Genomic DNA, 20,348 nt, shown 5'->3' on the forward strand with positions numbered 1-20,348 from the left:
GAGAGTATTAGGGCCAGGATCCCCCATAGGGCCAGATTACGGATTACGGATCTGGAGGGTGCTGAGGAGGGTCCCATGGTGTAGGAAACCAGTGGCTCCATGGTGGCTGGAGTGAAGGATACTATCATGATGTAGAATGCCTCCATTGGTACTTGTAGTGGTGGGAAGGGATGGATAATCCCTGACTCTCGTCCGAGTCCACTGAAGACGTAACTTGGAGACCAGATCCATCGGCAGTACCACTGAAGCCAGCGGAAGCATGTACGCTGCCAAATCAGGGGGGTAAAGAGTGCCTCAGATGTAGCATGTCTTGTCCTGGAGATAACGTCTCCCTGAAAGTAGAGGCTCCGGAAGGCATGGGGATCTTGGCTCTCCCAGGGCAAATGCTTCCTGGGCTCTGGTGCTTTCCCCAACTTTCCGGAGTCAAGGGCACTTTTTCAGTCCCCGGAACCAGAATGGACGCAATGGTCTTCCCAGGAGCGGATGACTCTCTAGTTCTGAGGGATGCCAATGTTGACTGTGTGTGCAGGTCTACACTCAGTACCAGTGGATCCATCAATTTATGTGGCTTCTTTTTGTGTTTGTGAGCTTTAGGGTGCGCTCCGTCCCCATGACTGGAACTCATTGAAGGACTCTCTCCTTTCTTAGGCCATGTCTATACTACCCGCCGGATCGGCGGGTAGTGATCGATCTATCGGGGATTGATTTACCGTGTCTAGTGTAGACACGATAAATCGATCCCCAATCGCTCTGCTGTTGACTCTGGAACTCCACCAGGGTGAGAGGCGGAAGCGGAGTCAATGGGGGAGCAGAGGCCGTTGATCCCGTGCCGTGAGGACGCCAAGTAAGTGATTCTAAGTCGATCTAAGATACGTCAATTTCAGCTACGCTATTCTTGTACCTGAAGTTGCGTATCTTAGATCGATCCCCCCCGCAGCGTAGACCAGGCCTTAGGCTTAGAGGAAGACTTACTACAATGCTATATGCACGCTTCCTGACATCCTGACTAGGCCCCAGAATTGGGTCCATAGTGGTGGTACTGCTGGTGCTGACCTTGGATTCCGTAATTTAAGGGGGGTTCATAGGGAACAAAACTCCTCAAAAAGGAACTTCCATCCTAATCCTAAAATAGCAAACTATTACAACCTACAATAAAAACAGTAAAAACTTTAAAACAAACTGTACAATTGTATATTTTTAAAGTGTGTCACATGCAGAAGGACACTAATAGTTCCAGCCTAGACCATGCAGTGGTGAGAAGGAACTGGAGATGCAGTCGGTCTGCTCTGACCTTTATCATCTTGGATGAAACCATGAGGCAAGCCAAGAGCGCACTACTTTAAAAATCTCCGGCTCCAGACGCATGGTGCGCATGCGTAAACCCTCAGTGGAATACAATAGGGACCATCAGTTGAAGAAGAAACCATAAAATATTTTGATGAATTTAACTACTGCTAGTGGTAATTAGCAAAATTTTAATGGTCCCTGCTGTATTAGCTTCTCTCCAACATTACAATCCTGGATATATTACAGTTCCTAAAGTTAAATTAACAGGAAAAACACATTGTCACACACGATAAGTAATTAGACGATTATATGCTTTCATGCCTGATGTTTCAAAAATATTTTTTCTTTTCTTTGTTTCATTCTGAGGAAGGCTTTTAAAGAAAAACATGCAAAATAAGTACGACATAGGTACACTATATGAAAGAAAGGCAGCTTATGGGGTATTAAAGAGATAGTAAGAAGAATCTGTATCATTAAAGGAGGATGGGGTAATGGGAATCCCTGTAATAATATCCTCTACAGGTTATGAACTAGGTGAAGGAACGATTAAGAAAAATGAATCATAACAAACCTTGCCATAAAGCACAATGTAGAAAATGTGCTAAAACAATGACACTACAGGCATCAGATCCCAAGCTTTGAAAATCCACTAAGCTTATCTATTACAGACTAGTTCAAAAATACCATTTCAGGTTCCAGAGCAAACATGAAATGCCATTAAGGAGCCTTGTTCATTGCCTTGAGGGAACTGATGTCCTTCTACATTTATGTAATGCCACCCAGATACTGCTAGGATGGCTGCATTATAAATACTACTACTAATAATAATAAACCATTCTACTGAGAATCCATTCCTATCTTCCCACTGGAATCAAGGGCCATAAAAACATAAAAATCTAGACACCTTGCTGGTCTGAGCAAGGAGTCTTTCTCTCTCTCAATATTTTAAGGCTTCCAAAAAAGGATAATCATCATTCTTTCTTGCAAGAGGCAACTCTTATATAGTGCAATGGTGTAGCAGCATCTGAGACTGAAATGAAGTCCCCCAAGAACTAAGAATCATCACAAACCTCACCATCTTCTGTTGCAAATGCAAGGCTCAGTTCTTTGACCTTGTCTTTTCTAACATAAACACATAGCAACAGATATAAAGATAGATACACACTATGAAAACAAGACACTCCACTGCACATGCATCTTTCTTTGGGGAGAGGATGGCAGAAGAAACATCAGGCGACAGATGTGTAGTCACACGGCTTAGTATTGATTAAAAATTATGGCTGTCAAGCGATTAAAAAAATGAATCGCGATTAATCGTACTGTTAAGCAATAATAGAATACCATTTAAGTATTTTTGGATGTTTTCTACATTTTCAAATATATTGATTTCAATTATAATACAGAATACAAAATGTACAGTGCTCACTTTATATTTATTATTATTACAAATATTTGCACTGTAAAAAACAAAAGAAATAATATTTTTCAATTCACCTAATACAAGTACTGTAGTGCAATTTCTTTATCATGAAAGTCGAACTTACAAATGTAGAATTATGTACAAAAAAATAACTGCATTCAAAAATAAAACAAGGTAAAACTTTAGCGCCTGCAAGTCCACTCAGTCCTACTTCTTGTTCAGCCAATCACTCAGACAAACAAGTGTGTTTACATTTGCAGGAGATAATGCTGCCCGCTTCTTGTTCACAATGTCACCTGAAAGTGAGAACAGGCGTTCTCATGGCACTGTTGTAGCCGGCGTTGCAAGACATTTACATGTCAGATGCGCTAAAGAGTCATAAGTCACTTCATGCTTCAACCACCATTCCAGAGGACGTGTCCCCATGCTGACGGGTTCTGCTCGATAACAATCCAAAGCAGTGCGGACCGCCGCCTGTTCATTTTCATCATCTGAGTCAGATGCCACCAGCAGAAGGTTGATTTTCTTTTTTGGTGGTTCAGGTTCTGTAGTTTCCGCATTGGAGTGTTGCTCTTTTAAGACTTCTGAAAGCATGCTCCACACCTCGTCCCTCTCAGATTTTGGAAGGCACTTCAGATTCTTAAAGCTTGGGTCGAGTGCTGTAGCTATCTTTATAAATCTCACATTGGTACCTTCTCTGCGTTTTGTCAAATCTGCAGCGAAAGTGTTCTTAAAATGAACATGTGCTGTGTCATCATCCGAGACTACTGTAACATGAAATATATGGCAGAATGCAGGTAAAACAGAGCAGGAGACATACAATTCTCCCCCAAGGAGTTCAGTCACAAATTAAATTAATGCATTATTTTTTTAACGAGCATCATCAGCATGGAAGCATGTCCTCTGGAATGGTGGCTGAAGCATGAAGGGGCATACGAATTTTAGCATATCCGGCACGTAAATACCTTGCAATGCCAGCTACAAAAGTGCCATGCGAATGCCTATTCTCACTTTCTGGTGATATTGTAAAAAGAAGTGGGTAGCATTATCTTCCGTAAATGTAAACAAACTTGCTTGTCTTAGCAATTGGCTGAACTAGAAGTAGGACTGAGTGGACTTGTAGTCTCTAAAGTTGTGCATTGTTTTGTTTTTGAGTGCAGTTATGTAACAAAAAAAATCTACATTTGTAAGTTGCATTTTCATGATAAAGAGATTGCACATAGTATTTGTATGAGGTGAATTGAAAAATACTGTTTCTTTTGTTTAGAATTTTTCCTCTGCAAATATCTGTAATAAAAATAGTAATATAGAGTGAGCAGTGTACACTTTGTATTCTGTGTTGTAACTGACATCAATATACTTGAAAATGTAGAAAAACATCCAAAAATATTTAATAAATTTCAGTTGGTATTCTATTATTTAACAATGCGATTCAAACTGCGATTAATCACGATTAATTTTTTCAATCACGATTAATTTTTTTGAATTAATCGCATGAGTTAGCTGTGATTAATCAATAGCCCTATTAAAAACCATTATCTAAAGAGAACTTCAAACAAAAAATCTATCATTTTCAAATATTTTTACTCTATGATGATTACTTAAACATGATAAACCATAAATGGTCTTAAGGAACTATTTTTATTTAGAGGTAATTTAGATTTGTTTCACTTTGCAGCTGGAGACCCCAAAGTTTCATCATCTTTAATGCAAAGTACAAAAATGTCAGGAAAATTATCCACAACATCCAATGTAGTAAGTAGTGCAATGTTAATAGCAATTAGCAGTTCTCAGTGCCCAACCCTATTACCTTTCCCTGATGTTTCATACAAGATACTCAACTCTTAAGAGAAGTGGAAAATGAGGCAAACTCTGTTTTGTCTGCCTTTGAGGAGGAAAACAAAGAGATTGTTTTAGCCATAACATAGCAGAGTCAAGAAATTTTTCAGTGGCATTAAAAGCATAGATGTGGAAGGCTGGTCCAGTGCATGCACCAGTTGTAGTAGCCTCAGGATAATTTGCATGAGAATAAAATGTTGAAGTTGTTCTCACATACTATGCTATGAAACCAACTAATTTATTTGCAGATGAAGCTTGTCTATTTAATTATTGAGGGATGTGTAAAGTTTTCCATCCCACAGGTCCAAACTGAAATCCATACTCAAGTACATGGTCAGCAAAATCCATTAAGGAATGTGGTTATATTTTGGAGGCTCGTTTTGATTAAGTCTATATAGACATTTCCCTTGTTCTCTACTGCCTCCTCCTTCTCACAGGAAAAATAACCAAGATATATGTGGCCAAAAAAATGCCCCCACGTCTTTAAATGGAAATTATTTTCTGCAACATACCCATCTCTTAAGAACAGCATATCCCTTGCATTAACACTGGGCCAATATTCCTTCTAATCTCTTAGCTAAATTCTTACCCAAAAGTTTCCAATCACAGCTGAAAACATACGTGCATCAACATATATAGCAAAGAAAAGTGAGTCTTTCATAAATCAGTTGGTAGCCAGGTAAAAGAAAAATGACATCACATATTTCTATTCTCAGGGACATTTTAATATTCTATTTTTTAAAGTACAATAAACAGGTAGAACAGCACCTATTGGCTCCTAATGTCACTGAAAACCTTTCCTTGGGGGGTGGGTGGAGGAACTTGTCATTTGCACAAGATATCCACTGTTCCCTGCATGTGTGCATGTTGGCTGAAAAATAAGGAAGCTCAAGGAAAGATTAATAAGCTTTGAGAGTATTCGGAGAAGGATTTAAGAATAAACCTTCACGTGCACAACTTTTTGTGACTTTAAGTCTATGATAAATCATAACATGTATCCATATGTGAAACACAATCATACATCTCTATATACCATAGATGGTGAGGTCTAACATAAAGGTTTTTATTGGAATACATTTGAAATGATGTGACCGTACGATACCACGTCCTCATATAGCTTGTATATATCATGATTTTTAACAATTTTGGAAATGATTTTAGAGAGAGTTTTTTAAGAAGTGTTAATGATACTGTTTCCTTGCATACCTCTGTTTGTAAAGTCATGGATTCTTAGTACCATAAGTCCTGATGTAAAGGCCTTGGAGGGACAGGAGAATCATTCCCGCTGGATTTTAGAAAAAGATGGTTACTCACCTTTGTAACTGTTGTTCTTCGAGATGTGTTGCTCATATACATTCCAATTAGGTGTGTGCGCACCACGTGCACAATCGTCAGAAGATTTTTACCCCAGCAACACTTGGTGGGTCGGCTGAGGTGCACCCTGGAGTGGCGCCTTCATGGCGCCAGACATATGCCCCAGCCAACCCAGCGCCCCCTCAGTTCCTTCTTGCCGGCTACTCCGACAGAAGGCAAGGAGGGCAGGTTTGGAGTGGATATGAGCAACACATCTCGAAGAGCAACAGTTACAAAGGTGAGTAACCGTCTTTTCTTCTTCGAGTGCTTGCTCATATCGATTCCAATTAGGTGACTCCCAAGCGTCGTTGTAGAGAGCAGAACACTTGGCATTTCCGATTCTCGTGAGAAGCGAATAGATCTATCAGGGGAAAGCCCCACTTCAGGAAGACAGAGTGGATGACGTCCGGGTGAACCGACCACTCGTGAGTCTGAAATGATCTGCTGAGGTGGTCCGCTAAGGTGTTCTGGACTCCTGGGAGAAACGACGCCACCAGATGGATCGAGTGGGCTATACAGAATTCCCACAGACGAGTGGCTTCCTGACAGAGGGGGGACGACTGGGCTCCCCCTTGCTTATTGATGTAAAACATGGCCGTTGTGATGTCTGTGAGGACTGCAACACAACGGCCTTGAATGCGCTCTCGGAAAGCCTGACATGCCAGGCGCACAGCTCTGAGTTCCCCTGCGTTGATGTGCAGGGATAACTCTCCTGCCGACCATAGCCCCTGTGTACGGAGGACCCCGAGGTGGGCTCCCCATCCCAGGGATGACGCATCCGTGACTAGGGACACGGAGGGCTGCGGGGCGTGAAATGGCACCCCTTCGCACACTGATTTGGGGTCCAGCCACCAGTCTAGAGAGGCTAATATTCCTGGCAGGACTGTAACTACTGTGCTCAAGCTGTCCCGACCTGGGCGGTATACTGTTGATAGCCAGACTTGGAGTGGACGTAGCTGCAGCCTGGCGTGCATGGTCACGTATGTGCAAGAGGTGTGACAAAGTTCCTCCTCTACCTTGGTGGGTCTTGCGCTTATTGGCGGATTTGCTCGCCTTGGAGCTTCACGGTAGCCCTCAGTTTGGCCGTTTTCATGGACCCATAGTCCAGGTCAACTCCTCCTGTGTCTGACCAGGAGTTGGGAGGTTTGGGGAGGAACCCGGGCCCGCCTTCTACTCCGGGTTCCAGCCCAGGACCCTGTGGAATGCAGCTGTCTAGAGTGCCTCCTGGAACAGCTGTGCGACAGCTACAACTCCCTGGGCTACTTCCCCTTGGCCTCCTCCCAACACCTTCATAGAATCATAGAATATCAGGGTTGGAAGGGACCTCAGGAGGTCAACTAGTCCAACCCCCTGCTCAAAGCAGGACCAATTCCCAATTAAATCATCCCAGCCAGGGCTTTGTCAAGCCTGACCTTAAAAACTTCTAAGGAAGGAGATTCTACCACCTCCCTAGGTAACGCATTCCAGTGTTTCACCACCCTCCTAGTGAAAAAGTTTTTTGTAATATCCAACCTAAACATCCCCCACTGCAACTTGAGACCATTACTCCTTGTCCTGTCATCTTCTACCACTGAGAATAGTCTAGAACCATCCTCTTTGGAACCACCTCTCAGGTAGTTGAAAGCAGCTATCAAATCCCCCCTCACTCTTCTCTTCTGCAGACTAAACAATCCCAGTTCCCTCAGCCTCTCCTCATAAGTCATGTGTTCCAGACCCCTAATCAGACCCCTTCTTTATCCTCACCATAGGACCTTCCTCCTGGTGTCTGATAATGCTTGTACTCCTCAGTCCTCCAACAGTATGCGTTCTCACTCTCAGCTCCTAGTGCCTCTTGCTCCCAGCTCCTTACACGTGCACCACAAACTGAAGTGAGCTCCTTTTTTAAACCCAGGTGCCCTGATTACCCTGCCTTAATTTATTCTAGCAGCTTCTTGATTGGCTGCAGGTGTTCTAATCAGCCTGTCTGTCTTAATTTTCTCCAGAAGGTTCCTGATTGTTCTGGAACCTTCCCTGTTACCTTACCCAGGGAAAAGGGACCTACTTAACCTGGGGCTAATATATCTGCCTTCTATTACTCTCCTGTAGCCATCTGGGCCGACTCTGTCACAGGGGCCATATGTCCCAGGAGGCATAGGCATGTTTTCACGGTCGAGGTTGGGAAGTTTTGCTGGCTGTGGACAATGTTCACCAGGGATTGGAAGCGTGCTTCCGGCACAAGTGCTCGGGCTAGGCCTGAATCTAAGACTGCTCCTATGAATTCTATCCTCTGAGTTGGTACCAGAGTAGATTTCACGACACTGAGCAGGAGGCCCAGTCGATTGAACATGTTCATGGTGAACTGGACATGAGACTGCACCTGATCCCTGGAGCGGCCCCGAATAAGCCAGTCATTGAGGTATGGAAACACTTGGATCTGTTGTCAATGAAGGGAGGCAGCCACAACAGCCATGCACTTGGTAAACACCCTGGGGGCCGTAGATAGGCCAAAAGGAAGGACGGTGAATTGAAAGTACTGTTGATTGACCACAAAGCGAAGGAAGCGTCTGTGCGTTGGGTAGATTGCAATGTGGAAGCACACATCCTTCATGTCGAGGGTAGCGTACCAGTCTCCAGGATCTAAGGAAGGTATAATGGTCCCTAGAGAGACCATGCGGAACTTCAACTTTACCATCAATTTGTTGAGTCCGCATAGGTCCAGGTGGGCCGAAGCCCGCCCTTGGCCTTGGGGATTAGGAAGTAGCGGGAGTAAAAACCCCTGCCCCATGACTCTCTTGGAACCTCCTCTATCGCCCCCACAGCTAGGAGCGATTGAAGGGAGTAACCCCTTTCCACCATGCGAAGGACCCAACGGTCTGATGTTATGTGAGACCACGCACGGAGGAAATGGGAGAGACGATCTTGGAAAGGCGGGGAAGGATCCTGAATGGGGACTGATGCTCCATCCTCGGGTGCACCTTCAAAAGTTCTGCTTAGGCCCAGCCGATGGCTTGGGAGGGCTCTGGCCTTGGCTGGCTTGGTGGCCAGTTTGCCTTCTTCTACCACCTCGGCCACGTCTTCTAAAGAAGTCCTGTCTTGTCTGAGGGGGAGGGTAGGACCTCTGAGGCTGCGGTCTGAAGGGCCTTCTCTGCATTACGGGGGTATGCACTCCCAGAGCGCTCAGAATAGTTCTCGAGTCCTTCAGACTCTGCAGCTTTGAGTCTGTTTTGTCTGAGAATAGGTCCTGGCCATCAAAGGGTAGGTCCTGGAGGGTCTACTGCAACTCTGGTGGTAAGCCAGAGACCTGCAGCCACGAGATGTGGCGCATGGCTATGCCTGAGGCCAGGGTCCTAGCCGCCAAGTCCGCCGTGTCCAGAGAGGCTTGCAGGGAGCTTCTGGCCACCTTCTTAACCTCCTCCACTAGGGCCCCAAATTTCTCTCTGGACTCCTGTGGAACCAACTCTTTGAATTTCTCCATAGAGTGCCATGAATTATAATCGTATTTGCTCAGGAGTGCCTGCTGGTTGGCCACCCTGAGCTGCAAGCCTCCGGCTGAGTACACCTTGTGCCCAAACAAGTCTAGGCATCTAGCGTCCTTTGATTTGGGTGCCGGGGCCTGCTGACCGTGCCGTTCCTTCTCGTTGACCGAAGCCACGACAAGGGAACATGGTTGGGGGTGTGTGTAGAGGTACTCATACTCCTTTGAGGGGACAAAGTACTTCCTTTCCACCCCCTTGGCCGTGGGTGGAATAGAGGCAGGCGATTGCCAGATTGTCTTGGCATTGGCCTGAATAATCCGTATGACTGGGAAGGCCACCCTGGACGGTGCCTCCGCAGACCGAATGTCGACCACTGGGTCCTCTATCTCCACCACCTCCTCTATCTGGAGGTTCATATTGCGCGCCATCCTGCGGAGCAGCTCCTGGTGGGCGTGGAGGTCCATAGGAGGAGGGCCTGAAACCATAGTCCCTGCCATGCCTCATCAGGCGAGGATGAGGAAGATACCCCCGGGACTAAGGGATCCTGTGTGGGGTCCTCATGTGGAGGAACTTGTTGCCCAAGGTCTACAACGCTAGAGGCGTGGTCCTGTGTTGGCATTGGAGCAGCCCCCTCAAAACCCCCGGCGCGGGGGGGGGGGGAAAGGAGGGGAGACACAGTGGCCTCCGGTACTTGGGGCTCCGAAGGAACCCCTTGGGCCTGATGGTATGCCCAGGGGGTCCAAAAAGACCACTGTGGAGGTCCTTGGCCCGGGTCCTAGCCTTCGTCCAGCCACTGTTCTGCACCATCCTTGCCCTGGTCCTGGGAGTTGTGGTCATCTTGTGAGCATGAACAGGTGGAGGCGGAGCGAGATGGCCAAGGTGGTGCCGAACGTGTCAGCCCAGAGTCCCCCGGTGCTGTACGGTGCCGTGGACCGGTGGCGAGATGTAGAAAGGTACTGAGATGTCGATTGGTGCCTGTGGTCATATCGGTCCCAGGAGCCTGATCTGGATCTCGACGGTGACCTTCAATGAGACCGGCGCCAGGATTGACTCCACGTCGAGCGCCGCTCTGACCAGTACTGGGAGCAGTGCCGAGAGTCCGATCGCTACCGGCCATACCGCGATTCGGATCTTCACGAGCCGGAGCGGCGTTGCGAGCGTTACTGACGCCAAGAAGGGGATCGGTCCAGGACTGCGAGCGATGCCGTGAAAGCTGCCGGGACCAAGATCGGGACCGGGACCAGTGCTGCCCTGCTTCACTCGGCGACGGCAGTCATATCAGGGACAGTTTTCCCTTTGACGGCACCGCCCGCACTGGAGGTGCTGCTGGCTGTAGGGGAGTCGGCTCTGTGAGCGCGATCAAGTCCCGCGCTGTAGAGAAGGTCTCCGGCATGAAAGGCAGCCTTAACTTTACTGCGGTATGCACCGGGGAGCTAACATGCACCGGACTTGACGGCCCTTGTGGCGCTGGAGTCGATGGTGTAGGAGCCGTTACTTGTCCTGTGTGCTCCAGCAATGGACGTGGCTCCAGCTGAGGTGTGGGAAGTGTCATTGGCTGTCGAACCGACAAAGAAGAAGCAGTCGGCACCTGCTTGGGCTGCTTCTTCTTCTGGCCTGGAGACAGGGACCGGCGCCGCGGTGGTGGAGGTGCCGGGGGGGCATGACGCTGCGAGTCTTTAGCAGAGTCCAAACGCGGTGCCGGACCAGTAGGTGCTGCAGGGGCACTCCGCACCGAAGACGACGCCGAGTACCGGTGCGTGGAGGAAGGGACCGGGCTAAGTGCTGCCTCCGTAAGGAGCTGCTCGAGTCTGAAGTCCCGCTCCTTTTTGGTCCTTGGCTTGAAGACTTTGCAAATGCGGCACTTGTCCGCTTGGTGGGATTCCCCCAGACACCTCAGGCAAGAGTTGTGGGGGTCTCCCGTTGGCATCGGCTTCAGGCAAGCCGACCAGGGTTTGAAGTCCAGAGACCCCGGCATGGGCCCCGATACCGGGACAGGGGAGAGGGGAGAAGACCCCGCTCCACCCTACTAAGTACACTAATCTAACTACACTAACTATTAACAACTACTAACAACTATAAACAACTATTAACAGGTACTAAGAGAGGAAGCTAGGGAGAGTGGCGATCAGCTACGCTGTGCTCCACAGTTCCAACGACTGTCACGGGCGGTAAGAAGGAACTGACGGGGCGCTGGGTCATCTGGGGCATATATCTGGCACCATGAAGGCGCCACTCCAGGGGGCGCCTCAGCCGACCCACTGAGTGTTGCTGGGGTAAAAATCTTCCGATGATCATGCATGTGGCACACACGCACTTAACTGGAATCGACATGAGCAAGCACTCAAAGAACTTACTATTTATTCTGGAAGCAACCACAACGTGCTAGGCACTTTCCACACACACAGGAAGATACAGTCCAGCCTGTTCCAAATAATTTTCAATCTAGGAAACTCTTAAAAAATTATCTTAAATAGCTTTACCATAAATAACAATGGTATGATTTTAAGGTCTGATATCCTGGGACCTACGAGGGCTAGAAGGAATCCTATTAGAGAACAGGCAGTCTCACTATTCCAAATGTATAAAGTTATAGCATCAAGGCACATGGGTGTAGGTAGGCATAGATCATGTATTTAACAGAGAAGAATATGAATATTTTGCATACCACATTTGCTCTGCTGACTAGCAGGGTGTTTGTTTTTTTTCTTCCTCTTCATGCCTTTCATTAAACACACTGCTAGATCTGTCATCCGTTGTCAATATACTTTCCATTATAACAATCAGAGTGTTAGCAATGTCGTGTCTACTTTGGAAGCTTATGAATGTGTATGACAGGAAGAGGGCAACAGACTGGCCAAACTGCTAGCCATGATTAAGGCACTGCAGGTATGTATCAATGATAGTGTAATATATGTGTTGTATTACCAAAAGCACAAGACCACAACAAACACAAGGCATGTACCAGTGGATTACTAGGTTACAGTGCACTGAATATATTTATGTAAACCTAATGGTATGTTCTCTGCAGCAGTACACAAACCTTTCTCAGAAACAGTAAAAAAGTTTTGTCTTTAGAACAGAGATGGATTTACAGTGAAACACAGGGTGCCCTGGCACGGGGCCCCACAACGACGGGGGCCCCAGGTCTGGGCAGCTGCGGGGGCAGAAGCTTGGTCCTGCCGGCTCCTGGGGCTCCTGCGGCAGGCTCTGCATGAGCTGGCAGCCAAGCTCCCCCCCACCCCCGCCTCCTCCCCCGAGCGTGCCGCATTCCCGTCCCTCCCCCTCCCAGCGCTTCCCCTGCTGCCAAACAGCTGTTTACCGGCGCATCTGGAAGGAGGGGGAGGAGCGGGGCCGCAATGCACTTGGGGGAGGAGGCGGGGGCGGGGCCTTGGGGAAGGGGGTGGAATCAGGGCAGGGCTGAGCAAAGGCGGGGCCTCCGCAGTTCCCCTACACATACCACCCCCCGCCCCCAGCCCTCTGCTGTGAGCCGCTCAGGGCAGGGGGCTGGGAGCACCCCCATGACCCCAGCCCACACCCCCAGCCCTGACTTCTGCACCTCTCTCAAATCCCCCCACGACCCCAGCCCTGACTCCTGCACCCCCACAGATCCCCACCCCCACCCTGAGCCCCAAACGGGAGCTCCTGCCCCCCCCAACATTCCCACCTGCACCCCTCACACCAAACGGGAACTGCCCCAAGCGCTCCACACCCCAACCTCCTGCCCCAAGCCTGAGCCCGCTCCCTCACCCTAACTCCTGGCCAGACCCTGCACCCCAATCCCCAGCCGGCTCCCTCACCCTAACTCCCTCCCAGACCCTGCACCCCCAGCCCTGAGCCCCCTCCCGCACCCTACGTCCTGACCAGACCCCACACCCCAATGTTTTTTTACATTTTTTTTTATAAAGCGCTCTTATCCCAAGCGCTTTGCAATCATTAGCTAACGGTACAAACAATATTTGGAAAGATCATTAAGTGGTCCGCCGAGACCCCCAGTGATTTTCATGTGGTCTGTGGAAAAATAAGTTAGACTACAAAAACAATCAAGGTACCTCACTTTATTTTCATTTACTTGCTATTACTTATAGGAGGAGGATGAAGAAAAGAAAGCATGAAAAGTGGGGGTGGGAGGGAGATAAGAGAGAATGTTCTTTTTCTTGGCTGGGTCCCAAGGAGGGGCCCCAAAAATGAAGCTGAGCACAGGGCCCCACTAACTCTAAATCCGCCACCGCTTTAGAAAACAATGTTGAAGAGGCGTAATTTCTTTGGCAGAGTCAATGTCATAGGGAGCACTCTCTGACTCCTTCAGAGAATACACACAAGAACCTTTTGAACACTTCCAATGGAAAATGAAAATTCCCAGCAGGAACAGAGATGATGAAAAAACAGATTACTCACGATGACTGGGAAGCTTTCCTTCTCAGCAAATAGTCCACAACGTCTGGGTCAGTCTCTAACAAACTAATTAGCACTTCATTCTGAAGGTCAGGGGGAACCTACAATGAAAACAACATTAAGAAGTTAGTTGCAGAAGAATATCCTACAGTGTATTTTAATTTTTTATTATGCCCATTTTAAAACACTAGACTTGAGCATGAAAATAAAATTGTGCACAATTATGTAAAATACTGTGTATATATAAGTTGATATAATAACTATGCATACACACACTCATACATACCAGAAACATATGTACAACACAGATGTATATAGGACTAAAAACCACGTTGTATGTCAGTGTTAAGTGACCACTATCAAGTATCCCACTGGTTTCCAGTACAGGTCTGGACAACACCTAGGGATTTCAAAGGAACTACTTGTGGTAGTACAACTCCAAAGCTCTGATTTAAAGAACTCACATTTCCACTGAAAAAGCCAGTGGAGCTTATAAAATCCCAAACTAAATAACTGGATTTCTTTTCTTTTAGAACCTGGAAAACTAAATGTGAAATTCTACACTGAAAGGACAGAGTATTCTAGGGTGTTTTTCTTATACAGTTCCCAGTCCCCTTTTGTCTAGAAATTAGAATGTGGTTGTTGTATCTCCACACTTGTCCAGGCTCGCTCTCGCTTTCTTTCTCTCGCATGCATGCGTGCATGGCATCTACAGAGCAACATTCTCTAGCTGCAGTTCTAGGTCCATAAGTCATTTCAAGGCCTTCTCTGTGACATTGTGTATATGATCCAATTCACCTTAACGGGTAGAGCTTAACTACCCGTCCAGTTAGAAAGATTTTCCTAATATCTAATTTAAATCTCCCTTTCTGAAGCCCATTACTTCTTGTCCTACCTTCAGTGGACATGGGGAACAACTGATCACGGTCACCTTTATAACAGCTCTTAACATATCTGTTATCAGATCCGCGCCTCCCCGCTCCCCCCAGTCTTCTTTCCTCGAAACCAAGCATGCCCGGTATTTTTAACCGCTCCTCATAGGTCAGGGTTTCTAAATCTTTTATTACTTTTGTTGGTCTCCTCTGGACTCCCTCCACTTTATCCACATCTTTCCTAAAGGCTTTTTACCCTTTAAGGCTAGTTAAGAGGCTGTGCCATCTTCTTTTGGGCTTGGCCCTTGCCAGAGAGATCTATGACCTCCCCTCCCACCTGAATTACTGCAATGCACTCTACATGGAGCTAAACCTTAAAACCACTTGGCAACTTCAACTGCTGCAGAATAGGGCAACTTGTCTTGAGGAGGTAGCAAGGGGTCGCTCATTGGGAGCATATTGCACTAGTACTCAAGGATCTGCACTGGCTGCCAGTGTGTTTTCTAGGTGCAGTTTAACATACTGAAGTTTTATCTACCAAACCTTAAATGGGTTGGGTCCAAATTACATCAGAGAAGTCATCTCTCCCCAATGCTGTAACAGAGAAATCATCTGAGGAACCTGAACTAACCACGTCTGGTTTGTTTGTGATGGGTGGATCAGGAAGCAGAACGGTCTCGGGGGACGTCTACATTGCAATGAAAGACCGGTAGCTGGCCTGTGCTAGTGGACTTGGGCTCGCAGAGCTTGGGCTAAAAGGCTGTGAATTGTGGTGTAGACATTCAGGCTCAGGCTGGAGCCTTGGCTCTAGGACCCGGAGGGGGTTTGGGGTGTCCCAGAGTTCAGGTTGCACCCCATGCCTGAACATCTACCCCCCTATTAAACAGCCCCTTAGCCCGAGCCCTGCAAGCCCAAGTCAGCTGGCATGGGCCAGCTGTGGGTGTCTAATTGCAATGTAAACATATCCTCAGTAAATGATGCAATCTGTTTCTGGCCTCAGTTTGTCAGAGTTAAAAATCAAATGATGTTCAGGTCAAGCTGCACAGTTCATTTGTTCTCCCAGGCATTTACTGGGAAATACGAATAGGATTCCTAATAGATTCCTTGGGGATGAGGGGCTGTTTGGGGAAGTATTTGGAGAGACATAATTTGTATTTCTTTGGACTATGTAGTAATTGTCATAAAACTTTAATATTTACAAATGCACCCAAGGCACAAAATGGGCACAAGCTTGAATAACAAAGGAAATCATTGAAAATAAATAAATGCTCATTAATTAAAATAGATACAAAATCTTTATGATAATTGTGCATGTCCAATGCACAGTTTTCTCTTTTGCTTACATTTTGGGTATTTGTTTATCAGTCCTTAAATAATCAACCTTCTTTCTACAGGACTGCCTTTTTGGAATCCTACTACTATAACTAGCCTTGTGACCTCTCAATTTATGTGGCCTTTGTGAACAATGGATTTGGTTCTAAAGAAAATCTGAAGGGAAAGCAGAGTTTGCTTCCTCCTGCATACTACACTGAGTAAGTAACATCAAGTTGCTAATCATAAAAGTATTCAGTAAACAGGACTTTGGCCAAAATAAAAAAAAGTTTAAAGTGTCAACGTTTTCCCTTACAAATATAAAACTAAACAACTCCCTGAAAACTCTAATAGATTTAGGGGGGGGAAAAAATCAATAAAATGAAAACAGCCGGCTACATAATGTGTGCAGAATTTTTAATAGGGTGAATAAAGCAAATTAAGCCTTGATCCTGCAACTGGATTTAGGCTGGTGGACTTCTCATAACAGCCAAGTTTTGTTTTGCTTCTTGTATAACATTTTAGGTAAATGTAACTAATTTGCAAACAAGTGAATGATTTGCATACAACCTGCTGAGGGTAGGTCATGGAGCCGCACAAAACTTGGCAGTGGTAGGGTGGATGCACAGAGACGGAAGCTGTGGGGTTGCTGGGCCTGTGGAAAATGCTGGTGGCTGCTGGGAGGTAGGTGGGTGCTACAGTTCCAGGAGGGCAGGGGACTGTCAGAATAGAAGACACACGGTAGTAGGGGCCCTTCAGGTAACTAGGGATGGTGTAGCTGAGGACGCCTAGAGCTGTTATGAGGTCTCATCTTGTGCTGTCTCCTAGCTGCTGATTCCTGACTTACATCTAGCAGGAGGACCATGGAACAGTGTTTTTCAAACCATGGGAACTGGCCAGTGGGAACACGGCAGGGGGAAGGGGTGTGCGCCTGTAGGCGAGAGTCGTGCAAAGCCACTTGGGGGCCTCCACTTAGGAGCTGGACCTGCTGCTGGCCGCTTCAGGGGTGCAGCGTGGTCCATGGTGCCAGGACAGGTGGGAAGCCTGCCTCTGCATCCTGGCTGTGCCCCTGACCAGGAGCCGCCGGAGGTAAGTCCATGCCCCAACCCCGCATCCCAATCCCCTACCCCAGGCCTGAGTCCCCCCCCAACCTGGAACCCCTTTCTGCACCCCAAACCCCTCATCCCCGGCCCCACCCCAGAACCTGCATCCCCAGCCCAGAGCTCTGACCCCCTCCTGCATCCCAACCCCCTGCCCCAGGCCAGAGCCCCCTCCCACACCCTGAACCTCTCAGTCCCAGCCCCACTCTGCAGCCCTCACCCCCACTCCCAACCCTCTGCCCCAGCCCTGAGCCCCTCCCACACCCCAAACCCCTCCTCCCCAGCTCAGTTGAGTGATGGGCATCAACAATTTTCTTCAACTGGGTCCCCAGAAAAAAAGTTTGAAAACCACTGCCATGGAGAAATGGTGCCTGGCTGCTTGCTCAGTAAGTGCCGTAGTGGCCTCTAGCAATGGAAATGGGGAACTCCAGGCAAATGCCTGCTGCCTCACCGCAGCTGAGCTAGATGTGTGAGAATTCACCTGAGACGCAGGAATGTGTAAAAGCATAACACTTGGTAGCTTGGACTCCTGCACCCATGCGGAACTCCAATGGAGTCAATGGGGCATGATGTGGGTGTATGAGTCCACCTACTGGGATCCATTAACATGATGGGGGCCTTAGTTAGGGGTCTAGAGACCAGCAGTCTTTTATAGGACCCTATCCTATATAATTGCACCTCTAAATTCCATTGTAATCAAAGGGAATTTGGGAACCAAAATAAATGCACAGTTGAGCCCGAAATGGTGGTAAGAATATCTCTACTATAGTAAATTCACTTTAGATTGCTGGTATTAATCTGAATTGCTCGAATCTATTTTAGAAATCTACGCAGTTCATAATTATCTGGGTTCCTTCTGACAAACAGAATCTTTTTGACCTAGAAATAACTCAAAACCATTCTGAAGTCTGTGGTCTGGGCCAAATATCACATTGTTTCTATTAGATTTTATTTCACAAACCTTGCTCTACTCTCAACGCTGAAGCCAGTCATAGTGTTAAAAAAAACAAACCAAACCAAAAAAAATCACCCTGGCAGTAATGTACTGTATGTTAATACTGTGGCTGCATGCTCTAGTCCAGCTGTTTCTCAATTTGAAAGTAGTACAAATGTCAAACAATAACTATAAACAGCAGTCCTGGCGTTCCCCCACTCCCTGGGGTTTGGCTAACAATTTGCTGCTGCCTGATTGGGAATCATCAGAGTTCTGCTACAAATAAATGTTCAGCTCGGTTCCCAGCAACCCATCAACTTTGCAAAGGATGCAGTGTGCTAATTTCACAGAGAACAAAAAAACATTTAATTGAACCCCAATAGTGACATTAACAAGATGAATATAGACCCATGGTGCTCCTATGAAACAATAAATACAAGAAGTTTGACACTACTGTATTTAAAAACAACTACTGACATGAAACATAGTTTCATTCCTGAAAACAGGCAGAAGAAAACAACAACCCACTCTGTATGTTAAACCCTGGGAAGAGCAAAATCTCCAGAGATGCTTGTGTGCTGTACATTTCTGAATGTTTCAAACCAATATACTTTAGTCATAAAAAGAGCATTTGGGTAGATATAGTTTTCCCTTGCATCCAGCTATCCATTTAGTCTGGCATTCAGACGCACAGACTTTAATCTCACTCCAAAAACTGAAAAGCTACTCCAGAAAACAAAAGAAAATTATTTCTGTTTTCCCTGCACTGAGTTTAACCTTCAGATAAAAATGCTAGCACTGAAGAGATAAAGGAATAAAACTGTCACAATTAAAAGAGTCCATATGTAGGTTAGTCAATCCCTAAACCCCACCCTTTCCACATTAAAAATCTGAATGTGTGCCTAGAGTGTAATGTGCTGAGATGTGGCTGTTCCATAAAATGCTCATACAGTGAAACAAAAATAATAATACTTCAACATTTGTTTTATGTAAACCTGCTGTAACAAAATCATTATTGCCAGCAGTGCTCCAAGCAAGCAGCAGCTCTCACAGGAGCACAGTTCCATCATTTTTTTCCCTAGAAGGAAAAATATACCAGAAATGTTCCTGAACTGTAAAAGCAAAAGAAAAACAAATTGCTTAATGTTTCACTGGAACAAGAATAAAAAATAATGCCCAGGATGTAATGGAAGGAAATACAGTATGAAAGAAAGACAGAGCAGCTCATCTGATGCTGTTATTGGACCTGGCAGGCCACGTTCACTCTTCCTTTCTCATGTCCTCTCCCCAGCTATGTCCTGCACTGCAGTATGTTCCACATTGTGTTATGTTCCTCAAACCTATGTTACCACATTACAGATTTTCCTGTCTTCTCCCCAGCTCCCAACTATGCTCTATCATTGCAGTTCCCTTTCTTTTGTCTTCCTGTTTTGAGAACTGATCACCAATAATACAATGCATGCTGCTACTTAGTTACAATGGAAAACAAAACTGAACAGAACACACAACTATTCTTACCTTCCTAAGACTTAAACTTTTCTTTTTCTTCGAGACATTTGTGTGAATTAGTCTCCGTAAAACAAAGGAAAGATACCACTGACAATTCAGACCTGCACTATCCTGTTATTCCAGCCCAGAGGCTCTCTTAAGCCAAAATCATAAATCATACTAAACTGAGTGATAGTTTTGTAGACAATAGGAAGAAAGACAAGACACCAGGAATGTGATTTAACTAGGCCACAACTTCATTAAGTAACACATCTGGGAACTATGCAGCAATAACTTGTCCGGTGCAGGTTGTTCTTTCTTTGTAAACCAAGCTTTTCTTTACAGACCAGAATGGTGCCGTTGGGCAGAGAAAAGGGCTTATAACTAAGGCTACATTTTAGTCGTGGGTATTTTTAGTAAAAGTCACAGACAGATCTCGGGCAGTAAACGAAAACTCATGGCCCATGACCTGTCCATGACTTTTACTATATACTCCTGACTAAAACGGGGGGGGGGGGGGGGGGGGGGGGGGGGGGGGGGCGGGCTGTGCCCTGGGAGAGAGCAGCCCAAGTGCTGGGGGTGCTGGGGGCATGGCGGTGCACGGCCCGGGAACCCCATTGGTGCTGGGGGGAGGGGGGTTGGTGGGGCTGGCAGACTCCCTACCTGGCTCTGCGCCTCTCCCCCACACCCCCACAGCAGAGTTTGGGTGTGGGAGGGGGTAGGGGCATAGGATAGGGTGAGGCGGGCTCTGGGCAGTGCTTACCTGGGGGGCTCCCCGGAAGCTGCGACATCCCCCTCGCTCAGCTGCTAGGCGGAGGCGTGGCCAGGCAGCTCTGCATGCTGCCTCTGCCCAGAGTGCTGGCTTCGCAGCTCCCATTGCCTGGGAACCGCAGCCAA

The 20,348-nt window shown here is 46.8% G+C and overlaps 1 protein-coding gene across 4 annotated transcripts in view; it reads right to left on the reverse strand.

Annotated features, from left to right (window-relative positions):
* ARHGAP6 (Rho GTPase activating protein 6) overlaps positions 1 to 20,348 on the reverse strand; it is a 502,260-nt gene that overhangs the window by 14,857 nt on the left and 467,055 nt on the right. For all 4 annotated transcript variants that reach the window (XM_043537808.1, XM_037900064.2, XM_043537809.1 and 1 more), the window contains one exon: positions 13,750 to 13,847. In XM_043537808.1, the coding sequence (XP_043393743.1) occupies positions 13,750 to 13,847 (98 nt within the window). The remainder of the gene's footprint in view (positions 1 to 13,749; positions 13,848 to 20,348) is intronic.

Source organism: Chelonia mydas, chromosome 1 (genome assembly GCF_015237465.2).
Source record: "Chelonia mydas isolate rCheMyd1 chromosome 1, rCheMyd1.pri.v2, whole genome shotgun sequence".
In the NCBI taxonomy this organism is placed as follows: domain Eukaryota; kingdom Metazoa; phylum Chordata; order Testudines; family Cheloniidae; genus Chelonia; species Chelonia mydas.